Genomic DNA, 22,104 nt, shown 5'->3' with positions numbered 1-22,104 from the left:
CAGTGTCTTAAAGGACAGGTGCGTGTTAGCCAGGACAGAGCAGGTTTGGTGTGCCATGTGGCAGTACGGGCTTCCAGACGTGTTGCTCACCTCTCCCCAGAAAGAAAGAAGAACATCCACTTCCTTTCAAAGCCTCCGACGGGGGTGTGCCTCTGGATGCCACATGCTGCTTTCCTGAAGTCGGCAGAGGGGAGGCCAAGCACTTCTCAGAAGCTTCCAGGACTCCCAGACTGCTCTGACTTCTGCTCCAGAACGTAGGGAAGGGAAGACTGCTATCCAAACGAGCTTAATCCCAGTCAAAGGATTATTTTCTTACAGAGGAGCTTCACCTACACTTAATAGTTTTAAATTGTTCCGGGTACCAATTAGACTTTTAATTTTGCTGTTCCCTCCGGCGGCTGGAGGATGTGTGCAGTTTGCGTTTAATCAGAGTTGGTTTTTTTTTTTTTTTGGTGGTTCCGGGGGAGGGGAGGAGACGAGGAGACTGTTTTGGGGTTTCCTTCTGGTCCTGCCAGGGCCGGTGTCTGGGGGGGGTGCGCAGGGCACCTCTGAGTTTGGGGTCCTCTGTCGGGCGGCGGTGGACATCCTCGAGGGTGGAACCCAGGTCTCCTGCGCCTGCCCGAAGGTGGGCCTGGGGTGCCGCCGCCATCCTGCCTGGAGAGTGAGTTAAATATATGGATTCTCCAAAAATTTCTGCAGCAATAGGGTGAGTTATTACTGATTCACAGAGCACGACAAAACATCGCTGCATGAATTAGCAAACAGCTGTTTCTAATTTGAGTTTAGACCGGTACACAGAGGAACTTGTTTCTCTGTTCACTCCTTTCATTTATAATGAATTTTAATCACCGCTACAGGTGAGAAAAATGTAGAAACAAGCTTGTATCTTGTGGAAGAAACAAAGGAGAGACAGATGCTAACAGATTTCCAGTCTGTGATAAAAGGAATGTTTTGGTGCACTTTACATGTAATTAGAGCGCAGCTGTTTCCAGTCCCAGGTCCGCGCGCGGCCGAATGTGGGCTCTGCCGATCTCCAAAGGGAGTAAAGAAAAACAGTGATTCGACCCCGAAAGCGTTTTGCTTCCTCTCGAGTGGAGTAGAGCCCTTTGCTTTGGCCTTGGCAGTGCTGTTTGGTGCAAGCCCGTGGGGGTGGCTTCACGGGCTCTCTCCTCACCCGCGGCGGTGGGAGGCGGCAGGCTGTGTTGGGCTGTGAGGGACGCCCGGCCAGGGGCTGGTGGGAGAAGCTTCCAGAGCACCTCTGCCAGCTGCGAGCACCCCATCTTTGGCGAGTGTCTCCTCGGGGCAGACTGGGGCCATCCGCCCTGGCAGCAGCTGACCGGGACGCTCTGCTTTATCAGTTTGAGCAGAGCCAGCTCTCCGGTGAATTGGCCAGGGCTGGCTCTTTTTTTTCCTGGTCTGTTTAATTTCTGCAATAAAACTCAAGCTCAATTGCATTTTCAATATCAGTGCTAAGTAAATTTGTCTAAGGGATGGAGCAGCCGGGCAGGATGTGTGCTCTGTGAGGTCAGAGTCTCCAAGGGGAAAGGCACGGCCTCCCTCTGTCCTGTCCTGCGGTCCCAGGGGCCTTTAGGGACCGCAGCCCCACTGGGTGCGGGCGTGGGCGCATCTGGGAGTCAGGTCGCAGCCCCCACCCCCTCCACCACCAGCCTGGAGCCCCAAGTCCGAGCCCTAGCAAGGCTGCTGGCGCCTTCGTTTCTCCACCTGTCTGACGAGAGGGGCGCGTGCGGGCTCCTGAAGGCTCCTCTCCTCTCTGCGTCCTGGGGTTGAAAATGACGGGGCCTGGGGCCTTCGCTTCGAGACCATCTCCTGCCTGGGGTCCCTGTTGGTCCGTAACGTAGACCCTCGTGGTTGTTAATCAGAACTCAGTGAAATGGGACCCCTCACGCTCACGTCCGTTCAAACCGCCTGGCTGCTGCCTGCCTCTCCCTCTCTCTCCGCCCTGGGACCTTATGTGGAGCCGGGAGCCGGGCGCCAGTGGCTATTTCTGTTTTATACACTGCAGAGCACTCCTCACATGTAACATCTTATAAATAGTCACTTATTTCGTCTGCACAGCAAATCTATAGTTCTGACTATTATTATCCCCGCTTTACAGGTGGGGAAACTGAGGCAGGTTAATTACTTGGTGGAGCTGGGAGTCTAAGGCCAACTGCCGGCCTCAGCCACTGAGCAAACACCAGGGCGCCGGGGCCGGGACACCACGTGCGGGAGGGGCCGCGGGGCAGGCGGCTGGGGAGTGAGCAGAGGGTCGTCCTGGACGTGCCCCACGCAGAGCCGCGGCCACCAGGTCTCCCTCAAGAGAGGCCTACAGAGAATGTGGGTTTTTAAAAAACTTGGAGAGTTTCTGATTTCTCAATGTTGGCATTTTTACAAACTAACTGGTAACTGGACGGCCCCCGCCCGTCCGGAGGGGGGACGGCTGTGCTGATGTGCGGCCCGATGCTCAGGTCATTTCTCTCAGTCCAGCTGGCAAAGGTCCCCAGCGGGGAGTCCGAACCCCCAGCGTTTCCACTTACCACCTGCTTTGTGATAGTGGGATGTGACCTAACCTCTCTGTTCTGTTTCCTCACCTGTGGGGTGGCCACGCAACGGTCGGCGTAAAGCCAGCTCCTCGAGTGTGAGAGAGGGACCCTGACGGCGTGCAAGGTGGGGCTCCGTCCCAGGGTTCCCGGTGTGTGGCCCCCTGCATACTCATAATGTGGGAGTAGCTGCCACCATCACCACCACCGCCCTCGCACCCGGACGGAGTTGCTCCAGCTCGAATGGGACAGGGGGTGTGAGAGAGCTGTGTAGTGTTTCAAATGCCCTAGGGATGAGAGGACAGGCACTTAATGACGGTGTGAGTCACACTGGCACCCACCTCCATGCTCTTTAGCCAACGTTTGCTGAACACTTAGCAGCATAGATGCGTTACCCATTTTCTGAGGCAGACACTCTTGTCATCCCCATCCTATGGGTGAGAAAATGAGGGCTCAGAGAGGTGCAGTAACTTGCCCACGGTCACACAGCTAATGAGTAGCAGCTATCTAAGCAAGCCCGCGTGCTCTCCCGGTGGCTGGCGTCTCGCTGCAGGTGACTGAGTGTCTGTAAGCTCAGGCTGACAGTTTGGCTCCCTGGAACGTTTATCAAGGGCCTTGGTGGCGACTGTTTGCTGTTGGATGGCATTTCAGCAGCCCCCGGAGCCCGCTGGAGAAAGCCATACCTGGCCTGGCCTGGCCTTCAGTCTGTGGGGAGGCCTGTGGGTCCTCAGAGGCTCATACCAAGTGCCCCTTTGAGGCAGGGCAGAGGAGAGGGTCTGCTCCTTGCCCACCAGGCTGGCTGGAGAAGCAGCCCCTAAGGCAAGAATGCCTTCTTCCTCCTCTCAGTTGTGGGCCACTGACCTCTGCATGCCAGTCTCCACCCCCAAGCTGCCCATGACCCCCGAGCCCCCAACCCGCCAGCGTTTTATCGCTAAACTGAAAGAATGATCCCTGCTTTCCCTTGCTGTGGCCTCACTGGGGACGATGAGATCATATCAGCAAAGGCACTCTGAGCTCCCTGGAGGAGGGGAGGGTGAATGTGAGCTGCTGTCATTTTTGCTAATAGCATAATTCTAATTTGAGCTTTCAGGTGGAGCCACGTCAGCTTCTGGTAGCCTCCATGGGGCTCCTTGGCCTACCTCAGAAAGACCCTCAGCGTCCTCATCCCCTTCCTTCCCAGGGTGGACTCCTGATTTCCCCGGGGCCACCCTTATCTGTCCCTTTGGGAGAACCAGATATCTGGATGTAGCACTGACAACTGCCATGGTGAAAGGGGCTTTTTGTTTTTTCTTTCAAAGTGCTTCAAAGTGGCAAAGCATTGGTTTAGAGTCCAAACTTTAGACAGAGGCTAATGGACAGAGAGACTGAGAGGAGCATAGAAAACTAAGAATGCTGGGTACTTTCTGCACCCCTCAGAGGACCGGGCATATACAGCAGGCTCAACAAATATGTGCTGAGTGAAAAAATACCTAAACTAGAAGATAGCAGAGAACTGGGATGCCTGCTGCTGCCATTCCTCCTTCCCGTACCCAAGGCAGACATCACTAATTGATCACAGACTCTTAGAGCTACAAAGGCTCTTAGAGACCAGTTCATCTGATCCATTCTCTTGAGAGCTGGAAAAATGAAAGCACAAAGAGGGATGTGCTTGCCAATGGTTGTACAGTGCCAGAATCTGAACCCAGTCCAATAATAGTCCCGTCCTCTATGGCTCATGGTTCCATGCTCTGGGCTCAAAATTCTACCCTCTGGGTGTGGCTTTGCCTTCTGGGCTTGAGGGTCCACCCTCTGAGTCATATTTTTTTTTTTTTTTTTATAATGAAAGGTAGTACCTATTTGCAGCTGAGTAGTTTTATCAGCCTGTTTCCTGCCTGTAGCACGTAGGGTCCAACAGCCTTCTTTCACCTGTACTCTCTCTGTCCCTTTTGGTCCGAGCTGGCAGTATTTCTGCTGGTATGAAGTTTTCAAGAGCCTTGTGGGTCTCCTGTGTATGTCATGGGGACCTACTTCAGTAGATAAGAGATAATTCTATCGCTGCTTTGGGGCTCCTCTGAGATGGCTCTGGGGCCGTGCTCCCAGATATCCTGGGTGCTCTCTGGTTTGATCTGGGGGATCTGTGAGTCACACCCTTAGTCTTTGCAAAGAGTCTTTTGCATGACTGGATACTCTGACTTTTTGATTTTTCTGAGATATGAGTGAAACGCACAGTTACACCCTCAGCCTTTTCCCTAGAGCATGCTGTCCTGATGGCGAATCTCTTAATTATAGTGTCTTTTGCAACCTGGGCAGGCTGAGGATTTCCAAAGTCATCAGTTCCTGCTTCCTTTTTGTTTCACAGCTCTCTTGTCAATCCCTCTCTTTCCTCTCTACTGTACGCAGTGGAAGAAACCAGGCCGGGCCTTCAACATTTTGCTTGGAAATGTCGGCTAAATATCCGTTTTTACCTGTTACAGGGTCTGCTTCCCACGTAACTGTAGGACACAGTTCCACTAAGCTCTCTGCCTCTGCATCATAAGGATCCCTTTCTTCCAGCTTCCAGTGTCATGTTCCTCATTTCCTTCTGCCCTCACCATCAGTGCCTTTAACAACTATATTTCTCTTAACAGTCTGGTCATGGTGATTTAGGTATTTTCTATAGTGATTTAGGCTTCCTCCTTTGTGCTCTTGACTTCCTTTTGAGACGTTACTAAGAGAGTCATTAACGTCCATATTTCTATGAACAATCTTTTTCTTTTTTGGTGAGGAAGATTAGCCCTGAGCTAACATCAGTTGCCAATCTTCCTCTTTTTGCTGAGGAAGACTGGCCCTGAGCTAACATCTGTGCCAATCTTCCTCTATTTTGTATGTGGGATGCCACCACAGCATGGCCTGATGAACGATGTGTAGGTCTGCACCAGGGATCCGAACCCGTGAACCCTGCGCCACCAAAGCAGAGTATGTGAACTTGACCACTACACCACTGGGCCAGCCCCGTGAACAATCTTTTTAAGGCAATATAGGCTTTTTCAATCATACTCCTAAAAATTCTTCTAGCCACTGCCCACTGCCCAATTCCAAAGCCACTTCCACACTTTCAGGTATTTGTTGGAGCAGCGCCCCACTCCTGGAACCAACCTCTCTGTATTAGTTTCCTATTGCTGCTGTGACAAATTACCATGAACTTAGTGGCTTAAAACAACAAAACATGATCATCTTCCAGTCCTGTGGGTCGGAAGTCTGGCGCCAATGTCCCTGTGCCGATGTGGAGATGTTGGTGTGGCCGAGTTCCCGTCTGCAGGCTCTGGGCTCTGGAGCTCTGTTTCCAGCCTTTCCAGTGTGTAGGTGCTGCCTGCGTTCCTTGGCTTGTGGCCCCTTCCATCTTCAAAGCCGGCAAGTGTGTCACTGGGACCTCCTCTTTTGCTTCCCTCTTCTATGCTAACAACCCTTGTGATTACATTTGGCCCACCCAGGTAATTCAGGATAATCTCTTTATTGTAGGGTCAGCTCCTTAGCACCCTTAATTCCCCTTTGCCATGACACGTAATGTATTCATAGGTTTTGGGGATTAAGACACGGACATTCCTGGGGTGGCGGTGGTCATTATTCTGCCTACACAACCTCCCAGTTTGGTTCTGTGGGGGCTATTGAAGCAGCCTGCTCTGTCCACCGTCCAGGGAGGAAACAGGCCAGCTCCATCCCTCGGTGCCTGGCCTCAGAGCCAGCCTGCCCTGGTAATCCACCGCTGACTTTGCCCACGTCCTGATGTGACTTTGCCTTGGGGGCAGGTGGGATTGTGGAGTGTGGGACCCCTTCGTGGCTATCCTCGAGCCATAGGGCCTGATGCTGCGCTGGTACATGCTGGGCCTCAAGAAAGAGGGAGCAGCTTCTGCAGTGGGACGAGCCCTGAACTGGCACTCAGGGCCTGGTGAGGCAGTTTAGTGCAGTGGTTAGTGAGTGCTGGAGGGGCATCTGCCACTTGCTAGCTCTGTGTGCCTAGAAAGTTGCTTTCCCTCTTGGAGCCTCAGTGTGCACAGTTAGAAAGAAGCGGGTGGTAACAGCACCACCACATAGTGATGTTTTGAAAATCAAGTGAGAAAATGCTGGCAAGGACCTGGCTTATAGAAAATGACCCAGAAACAGTAACTACCGTGGCTTTTACGAATTTAGTCCTAGATCTGTCTGCTCCTTGCTGTGTGGCCTCAGTTTCCCCCTCTGTGAAATGAGATGAGTGATGGCCTGTTGACTTCCCCACCCCTCCACACTGGTACTGATTGATGTGTGGATATAATTGAGTTGAGAGTATTCTGGGACGGATGGCCATCTTTGGCACCTGGTGGGAGGCAAGGAACGGGGCAGACACTCTGTCCCCTTCATGTCTGTGTCCTCAACCCCCGGCCCCGGCCTAGTTTGAGACTGGGTTCTGCCTCTGTGGGGCGAGTCCCTGGTGGGCGCTGAGACAGTGAGGATGCCCCACCCAGCCTGGGAGCTCTGGCCTGGTGGCCCCGTCTCCTGCTGGGCCTTCATCCCGTGGGGTCCAGGCCCCCCCTTTGGCTGGGGTTTGCTGTGAGGGGCGCTTGGGGCCTCTCAGGGAAGCTCCCATCACAGCTTGCTGGAAGCAGCCCTAGGAAGGGGTCTCAGAGTTGCCCAGCCCACCCGTGTCACAGAGGCAATGGCAGAAGGGGAGGTCCCCCCAGCAATGGCTGCCTTTGGGGACCAGGGCTCCCCCAGATCCATATTCTCTCCACTGCACCAGGCTTCCAGGGGTGCGGAGACACGGATGGGTCAAGCTTTGAAGTTTCCTGAGAAGAGGTTGGGAATATACCTGGATACCCCCTGAGCTGCCTCTTGCCACTTCGTCTGGGAAGCCCCCTGTGTAGGTTCTGGCTGCCTCTGTGGGAGGCGCAGTCCGCATGTGCCCTGAGTGCACTCGTGTCTCCCAGCTCTTGTCACCTCGGGCTCTGGGGAGCATGGGTCTGCAATCCCAGGGTGCCCAGGCCGCTCTGTGCCCACTTTGGGCGGCCTCACCATCAGCCAGGGTGGAGCTGGCCTTCTCTCTGGCTAGAGACCCTTCTCTGGACCACAGTGCAGCTCCACAGCGTCTTCCGCGTCCTCTTGTCTGCTTGACCCTGCCCCAAGGCCTCCCTTTCAGGGAGGATGGACAGCCCCTTTCTTGGAGGAGGAAAGCTGATGGTTAAAGGCTTCTTCTCTAGCACTGGGAGTCATGAGACCTCTTCCTCCAGTTTGCTCGGTGCCCTTTGAACATTCCACTCATACACTCCTCTGCTCATGGCAGACATCACCAATTGATTTCAGCACGCATGTCTTCTGAGCCCAGATACGGCCTTAGAATCCTTCTGAATATAATGCTGTGGGCAACCACTGCGGGTTTCCCAACCTGGAGGTTCCTGTCTCTCTCTGAATCTTCTGTATCGTATGGGATTGGTGTAAATGGATCCTGAGTCTGGGGTCCCGTTTCTCAATTCCCATTCCTGGAGCTCCTGATGGGGGCAGGGACGGCTCTGCCTGGAGCACCATGGAGCTTCGTCCTGTGGGGAACCTGTCTGCTTGGCAGTGTTCGTTCTCCCAAGGAGATTCTGAGTGACATGGAGACCTTTTGGGGCTTTGTGAAGAATTGTCAGGGCTTTTTGTGGCTATCACAAAGACAATCTGGATGGTTGGAATATTGTACAAAATGGCCTTTACACAGTCATGCGTGGCTTGAAGATGGGACACGTTCTGAGAAACGTGTCGTTGGGCTATTTTGTCGTTGTACAAACATCACAGGGTGCCTGACACAAACCTGGGTGGTACAACCCCCTACACACCTGGGCTCTGTGGTTCTGACTGTATGGGCCCCCCATCGCATGTGTGACCGAAACGTCATTACGCAGGACGGATTCTTCTGGAAGGAACCTTGGAGACCAGCGCTTCACCTTCCCATGTAACAGTGGAGGCAGCCGAGGCCTGGGTCTCCTATGGACCCTCTGTCCCGCGCTCTGCCTCTGCCCCCAGCACGTCTCCCTCAGGGGCCTTGCGAGTTCCAAGTCCGCCTTCTGTCACAGTCTGGAATATCAGTCATTTTCATTCATGCGAATGGAGCTGCCCAGCCCAGGAATGTCCTAGAATCCTGGAGCTGCCTGGCATCAGCTCTTTTTGCCTTCCCATCCACTGCAGGAAACCCTCCAGAGTTCTTTCCAGAGCTGTTTATTCCCTTGCATAGCTCTGGTGATGGGAGGCTCACTTCCCCCTCAGCCTGTGCCTCTTGCTGCAGGGCCTGGAGCTTTCGGTTTGTTCCTGTGGGCCTGCGAGCTCATCACTCTCCCTTCTTTTTCCAGGCACCTCCTCGCAGCCCTGACCTTGGTTCTCTGTGACAGGAGGAGTGTGGGGCTGAGGCTCCCAGCCATTCTGGGCGGCGGCCACTTGGCTCTCCCGGACAAGGTGCGAGTGAGGCTGTGTTCGGTGGCCGCAGCACCGGCCTGCTGGAGTCGCCACATGTGGCCGCGTGAGCCGGATCCACCCCGCGCCTTCTGCCACTGACGTCTTCTGAAGCCCAGTTAATGTTCTTTTTTCTACTTGATTGAATTTTTATAGAAATTTCTCCCCTTTTATGCTTGTTTTGGTTCTCTTCCTGCAGCAGGCAGCAAAAGCCTCATATAACCCATTTCCTACCAGGCCTTTTTGCAGGATTAGTCATTTTTAAATGACTTTAGTCTCCGTTTTTGAAAGTGGTTTTTCTCCTCACGTTGTTATATTTCTTATAGTCATTCTCGGGGTAGGGGGCTAAGACGCGGCTGGTGTTAGTCAGTGTGTTTCCTACTTGATCTTCTCATGTGACAGCGCCCCCTTCCAGAGGAGAGAAGCAGGGAAAATTGTGAGGGAAAGCACCGCCTCAGAACCAGGCTTACTGGGGTGGAATCCTGGCTCAACTGCCTGCTAGCTGTGTGGCACTGGGCAAGTTACTCAGCCTCTCTGTGCCTCAGTTTTCTCCCCTGTAAATGGAAATAATAATAACAGTACCTGTTTCTTGCGTTGTTGAGAGGGTTGAATGAGTGAACACATGTAGAGCTCTCAGAAGAGCACAGGGCACGTAGTAAAACCTATGGAAACGTTTATTTGGAAATGGAGAGGTAGCTGATTGAGCTGGACCTCCCTGAGCCCACCTTCTCCCTGAGTTCTGGAATGTTCATGTTGAAGGGGACTTTGAGATTGCCTTCGCCTGTGTCTGCACCACTTCCCTTTCTGCACGTCTGCAGGGCCGCGGGCTGTAATGCTGCCCGTGCGTGGTGTCTGACCGTCAGCGTGAGCGGAGCATTCCCACTGTGAGGCAAGACCCCCTGCCTCTGCCGTCGCCCACACGCATCTGAGCGCGCTGCCTCCGCTGCCCTCGGCCGCTCCTAGCGCACCAGGCTGAGGGCCCTAGAGCAGGATGCCTTGGGTGGGGGCGAGGGCAGCAGCCACGGTTCATGTTATTAGCTAGGAGGCTTTCAACGTGGGGGTCTGCGCTTGGGACTTGGTCTGTCCACATGCCCATCCCCCTGATTGGGCCTTTTTCCTTTAAGGAGCCCTATTTTCATTCCGATTCAGATGATTCTAAGGTCAGCAGTTGCTCAGCTTTTTGCTCCCAGGATAATGTGCTTTGCTTTAGTTTTGAAACTTTTTTGCAGAGAAAGAAGCCGACCATGCAGCTGCAACGCACCTTGGGGACTGTGGCGCCTGGCCGGTGGGAGTGAGGGGTGGGGGGCCCCCGCACTGCGGGGACATGAGGCGCTCTGGCCAGACACCTCTGGGGCACCTTGCCGTGTGACTGAGGGCAAGTTACTCACCTCTTGGAGCCTCAGCTTCCTCAGCTCACAAATGGGATGTTTCTCATGGTCCTGAGGATGAAAAGGAATTAACTGTGCTAATCGGAGCCCTCAGCAGGTGCTGGCACTTGGGACATGCTCAGTACGTGTAGCTGCTAATACCATTAGCACCAGTGGTACTAATTAGTACTAATTATTATTATTGGCCAAATAGTGTTTTTGTTTAGTAGCTTTATTGAAGTATACTTTGCATTCCGTAAACTTCACGTGTTTTAAGCCAGCAATTCAGTGCCGTTCAGTACCTTCACAGAGCTCTGCGGTCCTGCCCACCGTCTAGTCTCAGAGCATTTCCCCGATCTCAGAAGGATGCCGCTTGCCCATTTGCAGTCAGTCCCTGCTCCCTCCTCCAGCCTCAGGCAACCACTCATCTGCTTCCTGTCTCCACAGATGTGTCTTGTCTGCACATTCTACGTAAATGGAATAATAATGCTTTTTCGCATTAATTTTTCTCATCCACTCCTCACAGTGGCTCCCTTTTTTCCGATGTGTAAGCTGAGTCTGAGAATGAAGAGAGATGCTCACAGGGCGGACGAAGCAAAGGAGGAGCATGGTTTTGGATGCAGGTGTCTGCTCTTGTGCTGGGCGGCACCAAGGGCTTGGGGCAGATGAACCCTGGCGGAAAGACGAGTCCAGGCCCGGTCTTCTGGGCAAGGCGTCGTCCTGTCTCACTCACCCTCGCACTGGCCTGGGTTCAAGCCTGTGTCCTCCACTCCTCGGCCCTCAAAGCCCCTGTCTCCATGGGCTGGGCCTCCTCCCTGCCAGGGGGGCTCAAAGGAGGTCCAGATGTTGACTGCACTGGAGGCTGGACGTGTGGGTCCCCCTCCCTTTCTCACCTACGCAGGTGTAGTCTTGTTTGACTGACCTTCAGAAGCTCGTCCAGACCCTGGTCAAGGGGCCTGACTGTCATTTCCTTGGAAAAGTCGCTGTGGCTGTGTCTCAGTTTCCTCGTCTTACAGCGGGAGGGGCCCTGGTTCCCGCCTGATCAGTGGTTGTGAGAAAGCAGCGTGCTTAGCAGCTCAGCAGAGCACTGGGCACACAGGAAGGGCTTTGTGGCAGCTTGAGTGAGTCTGAGCTAAGACTTCAAAATAGTGAAAAACCTGTTGAGCCTGGCCAGGAGGCGAGGGCCAAGCAGGTGCCCCAGCTGCCCCAGCTCCAGCCAGTTCCTCCCTTGGGTCCCTTTGTCTGTGCCTGTGGAGCCCAGCTGGCAAGACCTGGGAATTACCAGGCAGGGGCTGGGGTGCCTCCTGCCACATCTAATCAGAGGAGCTGACAGCGGCTGTGTCCTTCCCTTCCCCTCCGAAGGGCCCGTAATGTGAGGCCCCTGGGGGACCAGGTACCCTCACTCTGGGAGGGTGTTCTGGGAGGTGCCCCGCGCTGGGCGGACTGGTGGGCTTCAGAGATGGGAAGCTGCTGGATGCAGGAGGGTGTTCTGGGAGGCGCCCCGCGCTGGGTGGGCTGGTGGGCTTCAGAGATTGGAAGCTGCTGGATGCGGGAGGGTGTTCTGGGAGGCGCCCCACCCTGGCGGGCTGGTGGGCTTCAGATGTGGGAGGCTGCTGGATGCAGGACTTGGGGCCAGGGGCTTTGGAGAGCGGCGTCCCTCCAGGCAGAGCTTTGCCAAGTGGTACCAGCTGGGGTCGGGCGGATCTTCACAGGGTCAGGGCCAGGGGCCTGGGTGGGCACTGGGGTGGTGGGTAGGCACGAGGAACCCATTCAGAGCCGGCTCTGAGGGACCCCTCAAGAACTCCCAGCCGGGCTTGCTCTCTCTTAAAGTCTTAGGGTTGACCTGGAACAGCAGAAGCAGCTGTGAGAGCCTGGGGTATGGGGCCCCCGGGGTCTGTGCCATGCCTCTGCAGTTGTGGTGAGTGTGATGGCGTGTGAGTGTGTGTGTGTATGTTTAAGTTTATGTGTGAGCAATAGTGGCAATGATAGTGTGTGAATGGATGTGTATGCCTGTGAGAGTGACTGTATGTGACTGTGTGCGTCATGGTGTGTGTGACTGTATGTGACCGTGTGTGTCATGGTGTGTGTGACTGTATGTGACTGTGTGCGACTGTATGTGACGGCATCATGGTGTGTGTGACTGTATGTGACTGTGTGCGTCATGGTGTGTGTGACTGTATGTGACTGTGTCATGGTGTGTGTGACTGTATGTGACTGTGTGCGTCATGGTGTGTGTGACTGTATGTGACTGTGTGCGTCATGGCGTGTGTGACTGTATGCGACTGTGTCATGGTGTGTGTGACTATATGTGACTGTGTCATGGTGTGTGTGACTGTATGTGACTGCGTCATGGCGTGTGTGACTGTGTGTGACTGTGTGCGTCATGGCATGTGTGACTGTATGTGACTGCGTCATGGTGTGTGTGACTTATGTGACTGTGTCATGGTGTGTGTGACTGTATGTGACTGTGTGCGTCATGGTGCGTGTGCGTACGTGACCGTGTGCGTCATGGTGTGTGTGACTGTACGTGACCGTGTGCGTCATGGTGTGTGTGACTGTACGTGACCGTGTGCGTCATGGTGTGTGTGACTGTACGTGACCGTGTGCGTCATGGTGTGTGTGACTGTATGTGACCGTGTGCGTCATGGTGTGTGTGACTGATGTGACTTGCGTCATGGCGTGTGCGACTGTATGTGACTGCGTCATGGCGTGTGCGACTGTACGTGACTGCGTCATGGTGTGTGTGACTGTACGTGACCGTGTGCATCATGGTGTGTGTGACTGTACGTGACCGTGTGCGTCATGGTGTGTGTGACTGTACGTGACCGTGTGCGTCATGGTGTGTGTGACTGTACGTGACCGTGTGCGTCATGGTGTGTGTGACTGTACGTGACCGTGTGCGTCATGGTGTGTGTGACTGTACGTGACCGTGTGCGTCATGGTGTGTGTGACTGTACGTGACCGTGTGCGTCATGGTGTGTGTGACTGTATGTGACCGTGTGCGTCATGGTGTGTGTGACTGTATGTGACTGTGTCATGGTGTGTGTGACTGTATGTGACTGCGTCATGGTGTGTGTGACTGTATGTGACTGCGTCATGGTGTGTGCGACTGTATGTGACTGTGTGCGTCATGGCGTGTGCGACTGTATGTGACTGTGTCATGGTGTGTGTGACTGTATGTGACTGTGTCATGGTGTGTGTGACTGTATGTGACTGCGTCATGGCGTGTGTGACTGTATGTGACTGTGTGCGTCATGGCATGTGTGACTTATGTGACTGCGTCATGGTGTGTGTGACTGTATGTGGGTGAGTATGTCTGTGTGTGAGTCGTGGGAGTGGTGTGTGTGTGAATGCATGGGTGAGTATGTGTGTCTGTGTGCAGGTGTGAGTGTCGGTGCCCTCCCCTCCCGGAAAGCCTCACTGCCCGGGCCCCTGAGCCTCTCTCTGAAGACTTGGCCAGGCTGACTGGGCCCCGAGAGGCAAGCGCCGTTCTTTCTTCAGGGTTCCGAGAGCAAGGTCAGAGCGGCCAGTCACAGCTTTTGTCTGTCTCTCCCTGGCCTGGAGTAGCCTGTGGGCCGTTTCATTCATTATTAAGTTTTAAATCCACCCAACAGAAACCTGAGCCGCGGCCTCACCCTGCGCGGGCTGTCGCGGTTCTGCCCCGCTTGGCTCGGGAACTTTGCCGGCTTCGTGTGCAGCGTCCTGTCCGCCTTTGTTTTTTCAGAAACAGCCAGCCCCTAGTTTGTTTAGTTTTCCTCTGAGGCTGAACAGGCCAGTGAAGGTGGAAGCAGCCCCTGTCCCTGGGGAGAGTGGGCCAGGCCAGGCGTCTGGAGGAGAGCCCGCCCCTGCCTGCCCGGGTGGATTTAAGGGCCCGCTAGGCTCTGAGCTCTGTGGCCATCTGGGTCTCGGTCCATCCTCTAGTCACTGCACCATCAGGACATCTCCTGGGGTCCTGGGTGGACTTGGGGCAAATCCACGGGGGAAGGGGAACAAAGAAAACAGCCCCCTTAGGATGGTTTGGGCTGGGAGACCTGCAGACCCCTCCCGGGTTTGTGCTCTTGTCTGATGCCCTGTGCCTGCCTTCTGCCTCGTGTGTCCGTCTGCCCCATGAAGCAGTGCCCCCATCACCAAAGAAGATGCCCTGACTGAATTCACTAGAGTACGTTTTATTTTCTGGGAAAGTCTTGCCTGTGCCCCTGAGGACCAGCGGGATGTTGCACCAGGACGGGGCTGGGAGAGGGAGTCGCCCCAGGTCTTGATCAGGTGATGGGGCCTGTGGGACTGATGGTCTGTGAGGTCATTTCCAGTGACTTTTTCCAGGCGGCCCCTCCCCGCCCCATCAGGGAAGTGGCTGAGACCGCACCTCCCACAGGAGTGTCGCGTCCAGCGAGGCCCAGGCAGGTGTTGCTGAGGGAAAAGGCCTGTCCACGCCGTATCCTGCCGGCCCTCTGCCGTCCCCTTACAGACGGGCAGGCCCTCGCGTGCACTTGCTCCCGGCCCCCGGCCGCCTGCCCCCACTCCCCCGCAGCAGTTGGCCAGCTGCACAGCCTCAGCCCGCGTGCTGTCGAGAAGCTGGCTCTGTCCTTGTTTCTCGGCGGCCCTGGGAATTGCCTCTAATCTCCTTTCTGCCTTCCCCCTGCAGATGGTGACGACGACCCACAACTCTCCTGGGTGGCCTCGTCTCCCTCCAGCAAGGATGTTGCGTCACCCACGCAGATGATTGGAGATGGGTGTGACCTCGGCCTGGGTGAGGAGGAAGGGGGCACGGGCCTGCCGTACCCTTGCCAGTTCTGCGACAAGTCCTTCATCCGCCTGAGCTACTTGAAGAGGCACGAACAGATCCACAGCGACAAGCTGCCCTTCAAATGCACCTTCTGCAGCCGCCTCTTCAAGCACAAGAGGAGCCGCGACCGGCACATCAAGCTGCACACGGGCGACAAGAAGTACCACTGTCACGAGTGCGAGGCAGCCTTCTCCCGCAGCGACCACCTCAAGATCCACCTGAAGACCCACAGCTCCAGCAAGCCCTTCAAGTGCACAGTCTGCAAGCGCGGCTTCTCGTCCACCAGCTCGCTGCAGAGCCACATGCAGGCCCACAAGAAGAACAAGGAGCATCTGGCCAAGTCGGAGAAGGAGGCCAAGAAGGACGACTTCATGTGCGACTACTGTGAGGATACTTTCAGCCAGACTGAGGAGCTGGAGAAGCACGTGCTCACCCGCCACCCCCAGCTCTCCGAGAAGGCGGACCTGCAGTGCATACACTGCCCCGAGGTCTTCGTCGATGAGAACGCGCTGCTCGCCCACATCCACCAAGCCCACGCCAACCAGAAACACAAGTGCCCCATGTGCCCCGAGCAGTTCTCCTCGGTAGAGGGTGTCTACTGCCACCTGGACAGCCACCGGCAGCCCGACTCCAGCAACCACAGCGCCAGCCCCGACCCCGTGCTGGGCAGCGTGGCGTCCATGAGCAGCGCCACGCCAGACTCCAGTGCCTCTGTGGAGCGTGGCTCCACCCCGGACTCCACCTTGAAGCCACTGCGAGGCCAGAAGAAGATGCGGGATGATGGGCAGGGCTGGTCCAAGGTGGTCTACAGCTGCCCCTATTGCTCCAAGCGGGACTTTAACAGCCTGGCAGTGCTGGAGATCCACCTGAAGACCATCCACGCGGATAAGCCACAGCAGAGCCACACGTGTCAGATCTGCCTGGACTCCATGCCCACCCTCTATAACCTCAATGAGCACGTCCGCAAGCTGCACAAGAACCATGCCTACCCTGTGATGCAGTTCAGCAACATCTCCGCCTTCCACTGCAACTACTGCCCCGAGATGTTCGCTGACATCAACAGCCTGCAGGAGCACATCCGCATCTCCCACTGTGGCCCCAACGCCAACCCGCCCGATGGCAATAACGCCTTCTTCTGCAACCAGTGCTCCATGGGCTTCCTGACTGAGTCCTCCCTCACGGAGCACATCCAGCAGGCCCACTGTAGCGTCAGCAGCGCCAAGCTGGAGTCTCCAGTCGTGCAGCCCACGCAGTCATTCATGGAGGTCTATTCCTGCCCCTACTGCACCAATTCACCCATATTCGGCTCCATCCTGAAGCTCACCAAGCACATCAAGGAAAACCACAAGAACATCCCGCTAGCCCACAGCAAGAAGTCCAAGGCAGAGCAGAGCCCGGTCTCGTCTGACGTGGAGGTGTCTTCTCCGAAGCGGCAGCGGCTCTCGGCGAGTACCAACTCCATCTCCAACGGCGAGTATCCTTGTAATCAGTGCGACCTCAAGTTCTCCAACTTCGAGAGCTTCCAGACCCACCTGAAGCTGCACCTGGAGCTGCTGCTGCGGAAGCAGGCGTGCCCACAGTGCAAAGAGGACTTTGACTCCCAGGAGTCCCTCCTGCAGCACCTGACGGTGCACTACATGACCACGTCCACCCACTATGTGTGCGAGAGCTGCGACAAGCAGTTCTCGTCGGTGGATGACCTGCAGAAGCACCTGCTGGACATGCACACCTTCGTGCTGTACCACTGCACCCTGTGCCAGGAGGTCTTCGACTCCAAGGTGTCCATCCAGGTGCACCTGGCGGTGAAACACAGCAACGAGAAGAAGATGTACCGCTGCACAGCCTGCAACTGGGACTTCCGCAAGGAGGCCGACCTGCAGGTGCACGTCAAACACAGCCACCTGGGCAACCCGGCCAAGGCACACAAGTGCATCTTCTGTGGGGAGACCTTCAGCACCGAGGTGGAGCTGCAGTGCCACATCACCACGCACAGCAAGAAGTACAACTGTAAGTTCTGCAGCAAGGCCTTCCACGCCATCATCCTGCTGGAGAAGCACCTGCGGGAGAAGCACTGCGTGTTTGATGCTGCGACCGAGAACGGCACGGCCAACGGGGTGCCCCCCACCGCCGCCAAGAAGGCCGAGCCTGCTGACCTGCAGGGCATGCTGCTTAAGAATCCCGAGGCGCCCAACAGCCACGAGGCCAGCGAGGACGACGTGGACGCGTCGGAGCCCATGTACGGCTGCGACATCTGCGGGGCGGCCTACACCATGGAGGTGCTGCTGCAGAACCACCGGCTGCGGGACCACAACATCCGGCCCGGCGAGGACGGCAGCTCGCGGAAGAAGGCCGAGCTCATCAAGGGGAGCCACAAGTGCAACGTGTGTTCGCGGACTTTCTTCTCGGAGAATGGGCTCCGGGAGCACCTGCAGACGCACCGGGGTCCCGCCAAGCACTACATGTGCCCCATCTGCGGGGAGCGCTTCCCCTCGCTGCTCACGCTCACTGAGCACAAGGTGACCCACAGCAAGAGCCTGGACACGGGCACCTGTCGCATCTGCAAGATGCCCCTGCAGAGCGAGGAGGAGTTTATCGAGCACTGCCAGATGCACCCTGACCTGCGCAACTCACTCACAGGCTTTCGCTGCGTGGTCTGCATGCAGACGGTCACCTCCACGCTGGAGCTCAAGATCCACGGCACCTTCCACATGCAGAAGCTGGCGGGCAGCTCGGCTGCGTCCTCCCCCAATGGCCAGGGGCCGCAGAAGCTCTACAAGTGCGCCCTGTGCCTCAAGGAGTTCCGCAGCAGGCAGGACCTGGTGAAGCTCGATGTCAGCGGGCTGCCCTATGGCCTCTGCGCCAGCTGCACGGCCCGCAGTGCCAACGGACAGGTGGGCGGCCTGGCCCCGCCCGAGCCTGCTGACCGGCCCTGCGCTGGCCTCCGTTGCCCCGAGTGCAGCGTCAAGTTCGAGAGTGCCGAGGACCTGGAGAGCCACATGCAAGTGGACCACCGTGACCTCACGCCAGAGGCCAGTGGGCCCCGGAAAGGCACCCAGACGTCACCAGTGCCCCGGGTAAGTGTAACCTGCCCCCTGCTCCCCCAGAGCCTCACAGGAGCCACCCACATGGAGCTCTGTATTTCCTGGTGGTGTTCCCATGAGTAGCCCAGAGAGGTGGCTGCCACATAGCGGTCAAGCATATCTGCTCTGCAGTGGACTTGGAGTTTGAACCCAGTATTGCCACTTCCCTTCTAGCCGTGTGACACGGCTGACATTATTTACCTCTCTGGGCTTCATTTATCCAGTGCTCATCTGTAAAAGGGGAATCATAATTGTCTCGACTCCACAGAATTGTTGTGAGGGGCCCGTGGCATAATGTGTGTCCAGGGCACAGTACAGTGGCCGACACACAGTGAGGGCTCTGAGAATGATGGTGCCGTCGTTGTTGTTGGTCTGAGTGGGCTTGTTCACTTGCTTGTTGAGTCTCCTTGGGCAAGTTGCTTTGCTCTCTGGGCCTTAGATTCAAGATTCTTGTGATAATCCAGAGAGAATGTAGAGAGGGCTTAATCTGGCACTCGGTTAGGGCTCGGCTGTGCTAGCTGCAGTCACCAGCTGATATTATTATCAACAGCATCATTATACTTAGTGCAGTTGCGGGTGCCTGGAGGGCCCTAGCAATGGTCCCAATTACTGTTATTATTAATGATTGATTGGTTCATTCATTCATTCATTCATCAAATTTGTCCTGTGCACTTGTTATGTTTGGGGGTGCCTGGCAGCTGAAGAAAATCAGACATGGACCCTCCCTTGGGGGCTCCCAGACCAGGGGGAGCCACAGACCCATAACCAGTGGGTTTCTGTGAGGCAGGAAGTCTGGGCTTTTGGAGGGTCCACACAGGCCCTGGGTACAGCAGCCGAGGGGCACCTGATGGTGGGCCTGGAGCCTGTGTGGCCTTCGGTGTCAGACAGAAGGGGCCTGGGGATGCCCACTGAGTCTGTGTTGTCTGTTTGCAGACTGAGGAGGTGCCAGGCGGGTCTCAGGAGTGTCCTTCCCTTGGGGGCCTCTGCTGATGCCACTGGCAGTGAGGCAGGATTTGGGGAAGGGCACGTGCTGCAGGCGCCTCCTGGAAGACAGGATGTTTGCTGAGGTGTTTCCCTACCGGCTCAGAACTGGGGACTGGAACTCTGGGATTTTGAGGCGGAGAGAGAGAGAGTGAGAGAGAAGGAGAGAGTGAAGGGAGGATCCTGGCCCAGCTCCCCACTGAGGCCCAGGAAGCCGGAGGGCCTGGCAGTGATCACCTGGCCGCAGGGGGAAACGCCTGAATGCGACCAGAGCTGTGCGTCCGCCTGGGGCCTGGGGCTCTCTTCAAAGGTCCGTCTGGAGCAGACGGCTCCATTTAGCGCTGGCACACCCCGCCCTCTCCAGGCCTTAGACCGAGCTGGGCCTCTAGGCAAGGGTCCAGTAGGACACGGGTCAGAGGTCCTGAGCATGGCCCCGCTCACTGCTGCCCAGCTCTGTCGTCTGCAGCCTCAGCTCGCCGGCTGCCAGCACGGGTGGACTGGGGGTGCTGTTGGGCCCTGGAGTGAGACGCATTGGGTTCAAGTCTCCGTCTTCCAGTGCCTGCCTGGCCTCTGTCATCACCTGTGAAGCCAGAGGGTAATAGTAATAACAGCAGTCGTAGTAGTCTGGCTCCAAAGCTGACAGCACTGGGAGGCACTGGGCGGCCGTTCTGGATTTTCAACCAACATCTACTCTGGCCGGTGCTTTTCCTCGTCATTTGTTAAGTGCTGTGATGACTTCCCGTGCAGATGTCAGCATTCTGCGCTGAGGCATCAATGAGTAAAGGCAGTGCTGGGCGCATGGAAACGTCATTTGATCTTTTTCCCATTTATAATCACAACTCACACTTACCAAGGGGTAAGGACGTGCCAAGCACTTTATACCTATTCCATCCTTACAGCGCTCACCTTACAGACGAGGACACGGACACACACAGCCATTAGGTAGTTTGCCACGAGCCGCGTGCTGTTAAGAGGCAGAGAGGGGACTTGAACTCAGGAAGTGTGTGGTGCCCCAGCCAAGCTCTTGACCAGCCCTCCACTCAGCACCTCTGGAGCCCATCCTGGAGCCCATCCTGGAGCCCATGGGGCAGCGTCCAGGGCGGTCGTCCCCCATGCTGAGGCCATGGGATGGAGAGCTCCCATCCCTGCTTTTTCAGCACTGCCCGGCACTGCGCAGGGTCCCCGATGGCCACCGGGCTGCTTCTGGTGCCTCCAGAGCCTCGGACTAATGGAGCCCCCTCCTCCCCGGTCTCAGCCCTGGACCCTGCATCAAGTGCTGCTTCATAAAGCCCCAACTGTGCGGCCACAGGCTCTTATATCATTTCCATGGCAACAACCTGGGAGCCTTGCCGTGACCTCTGTTTTGGCAGAGGGGATCCAGGCTAAGGAAGGTGGAGCCACATACGGGAGGATGCACAGCTGTAGGTGGTAGCGCAGGGATTCAGACCCCAGGGGCTTGTTTTCTGGGAGCCTGACAGGCCTTCCTCTCCTCGTCCCAGGCCCTGTAAGAGAGGGGGTGAGCTGACAATCCCATCTAGAGGCCTGGGCAGATGGTCAGTTTGCAGAAAGGAGCTAGACAAAGCCCAGGGACCTCTCCAGGGAAGGTACAGCCTCTGGGGCCTTGCCCCCTGCTTGGGCACGCCTGGGGGCAGAGGCCCAGCTGTCTGTTAGCCCACACCCCTTCCCCCGGGACTCACACATGTAAGAGCAGACTCTAGGGGCTGCGCAGGGGCTTGGGGGCTGGCTGGCTGGGACCCTTGGGAGTGTATCCATAGCAACCAGCTCTCGGAGGACTGGGTTCCTGTGGGGCTGACGCTGCTGTCGGCTGGAGCGTGAAGCGTTCAGGTTTCTGCCTCCCCCTCTGTTTATGCGTAATGACAACATCACCCCAACTTGAGGCCAGGGTGGGCAGCCCCCAGCCCTCCCGCGACTCACCAGATCCTCATGGTGCAGGTGGGGCAGCCTGGGAGCCCTCACACCCATCCTACAGCGAGGTCAATACACATCCACGTGAGAGGGCTTGTCCAGGTCGCACCAGCTTCCTGTCACCCAGGCCAGGACTGTCCAGGGCCATCTGGGGCAGGGAGCCGAGAATGGCAGCTCAGACGGTGGGCTCCAGAGGGCCCCTGCCTGGCATCGAATCCCTGTTCGCCTGCTCACCAGCATGGGCCTTTGGCCGAGTGGTTTAGCCTCTGGAAACTCCAGTTTCTCCAACCCTGAAAATGGAGCTTGCAGAAGGCTTGTGAGTATTCAGAATAAACAGTGTCTGCACACAGTGGGTGCTCCCTGAGTGTGAGCTGTGATCACAGTCATGGAAGTGAGCAGCTGTGGCTGTCCTTCCCCCCTCTCCTTCCCTTCTCCTCTCCTGGCTCTGCTACTCTCACGTGTGTGCTCTTTATGCTGGACCCCCTCGGAGGTTGCTCAGGGCCACACTGGGCTGCCGGCCCTGGGGCTCAGCTTTGGTCTCCGGGCTGGGCCCCTGGGAAGGGGCTTATGGCAGAGGAGGTACTTTGAATGCCAAGTTCTGTCTTTCTGTAATTGTCTCCTAGTGGAGGCTGAAGCGCCAGAGGAGGAGGGGGTCTCTGCGGGATGGAGAAGGGGAAACAGACCAAGAAGAGGTGTTGGGGTGAAGGCTGGGGGCCGGCTGAGGTGCCGCAGGAGGGAGGCAGAGTGAGCGAGTCTTCACCTGTTTCTCCTCGTCCTCATGTCCCAGCCACATGGAGGACCACATGGCCCGGCCGGTGCCTGCTGCTCTGGACCTGGGCACCCCGGCCTCACGTGCAAGGCCGGAAGGGCCGTCTTTGTGAGGGGTGTCTGGGTATATACATGCCTTAGTGAGTGCTGGTGCTGGTGAACCTGTGTGTGTGAGAGTGTGTGCCTGCATGTGACTGCATTTGTGTACACTTACATGTCTACACGTGTGTACACGACGGTGCGTA

At 56.4% G+C, this 22,104-nt stretch overlaps 1 protein-coding gene across 5 annotated transcripts in view; it reads left to right on the top strand.

Moving 5' to 3' along the window:
* The window catches only part of ZNF423 (zinc finger protein 423), a 319,304-nt gene that overhangs the window by 169,374 nt on the left and 127,826 nt on the right, over positions 1–22,104 (top strand). For all 5 annotated transcript variants that reach the window (XM_070611823.1, XM_008517006.2, XM_070611822.1 and 2 more), the window contains one exon: positions 14,964–18,178. In XM_070611823.1, the coding sequence (XP_070467924.1) occupies positions 14,964–18,178 (3,215 nt within the window). The remainder of the gene's footprint in view (positions 1–14,963; positions 18,179–22,104) is intronic.

Source organism: Equus przewalskii, chromosome 3 (assembly GCF_037783145.1).
Source record: "Equus przewalskii isolate Varuska chromosome 3, EquPr2, whole genome shotgun sequence".
Classification (NCBI taxonomy): Eukaryota; Metazoa; Chordata; class Mammalia; order Perissodactyla; family Equidae; genus Equus; species Equus przewalskii.
The sequence above is the reverse complement of the archived record's forward strand: the minus strand, read 5'-3'. Positions and strand labels throughout refer to the sequence as shown.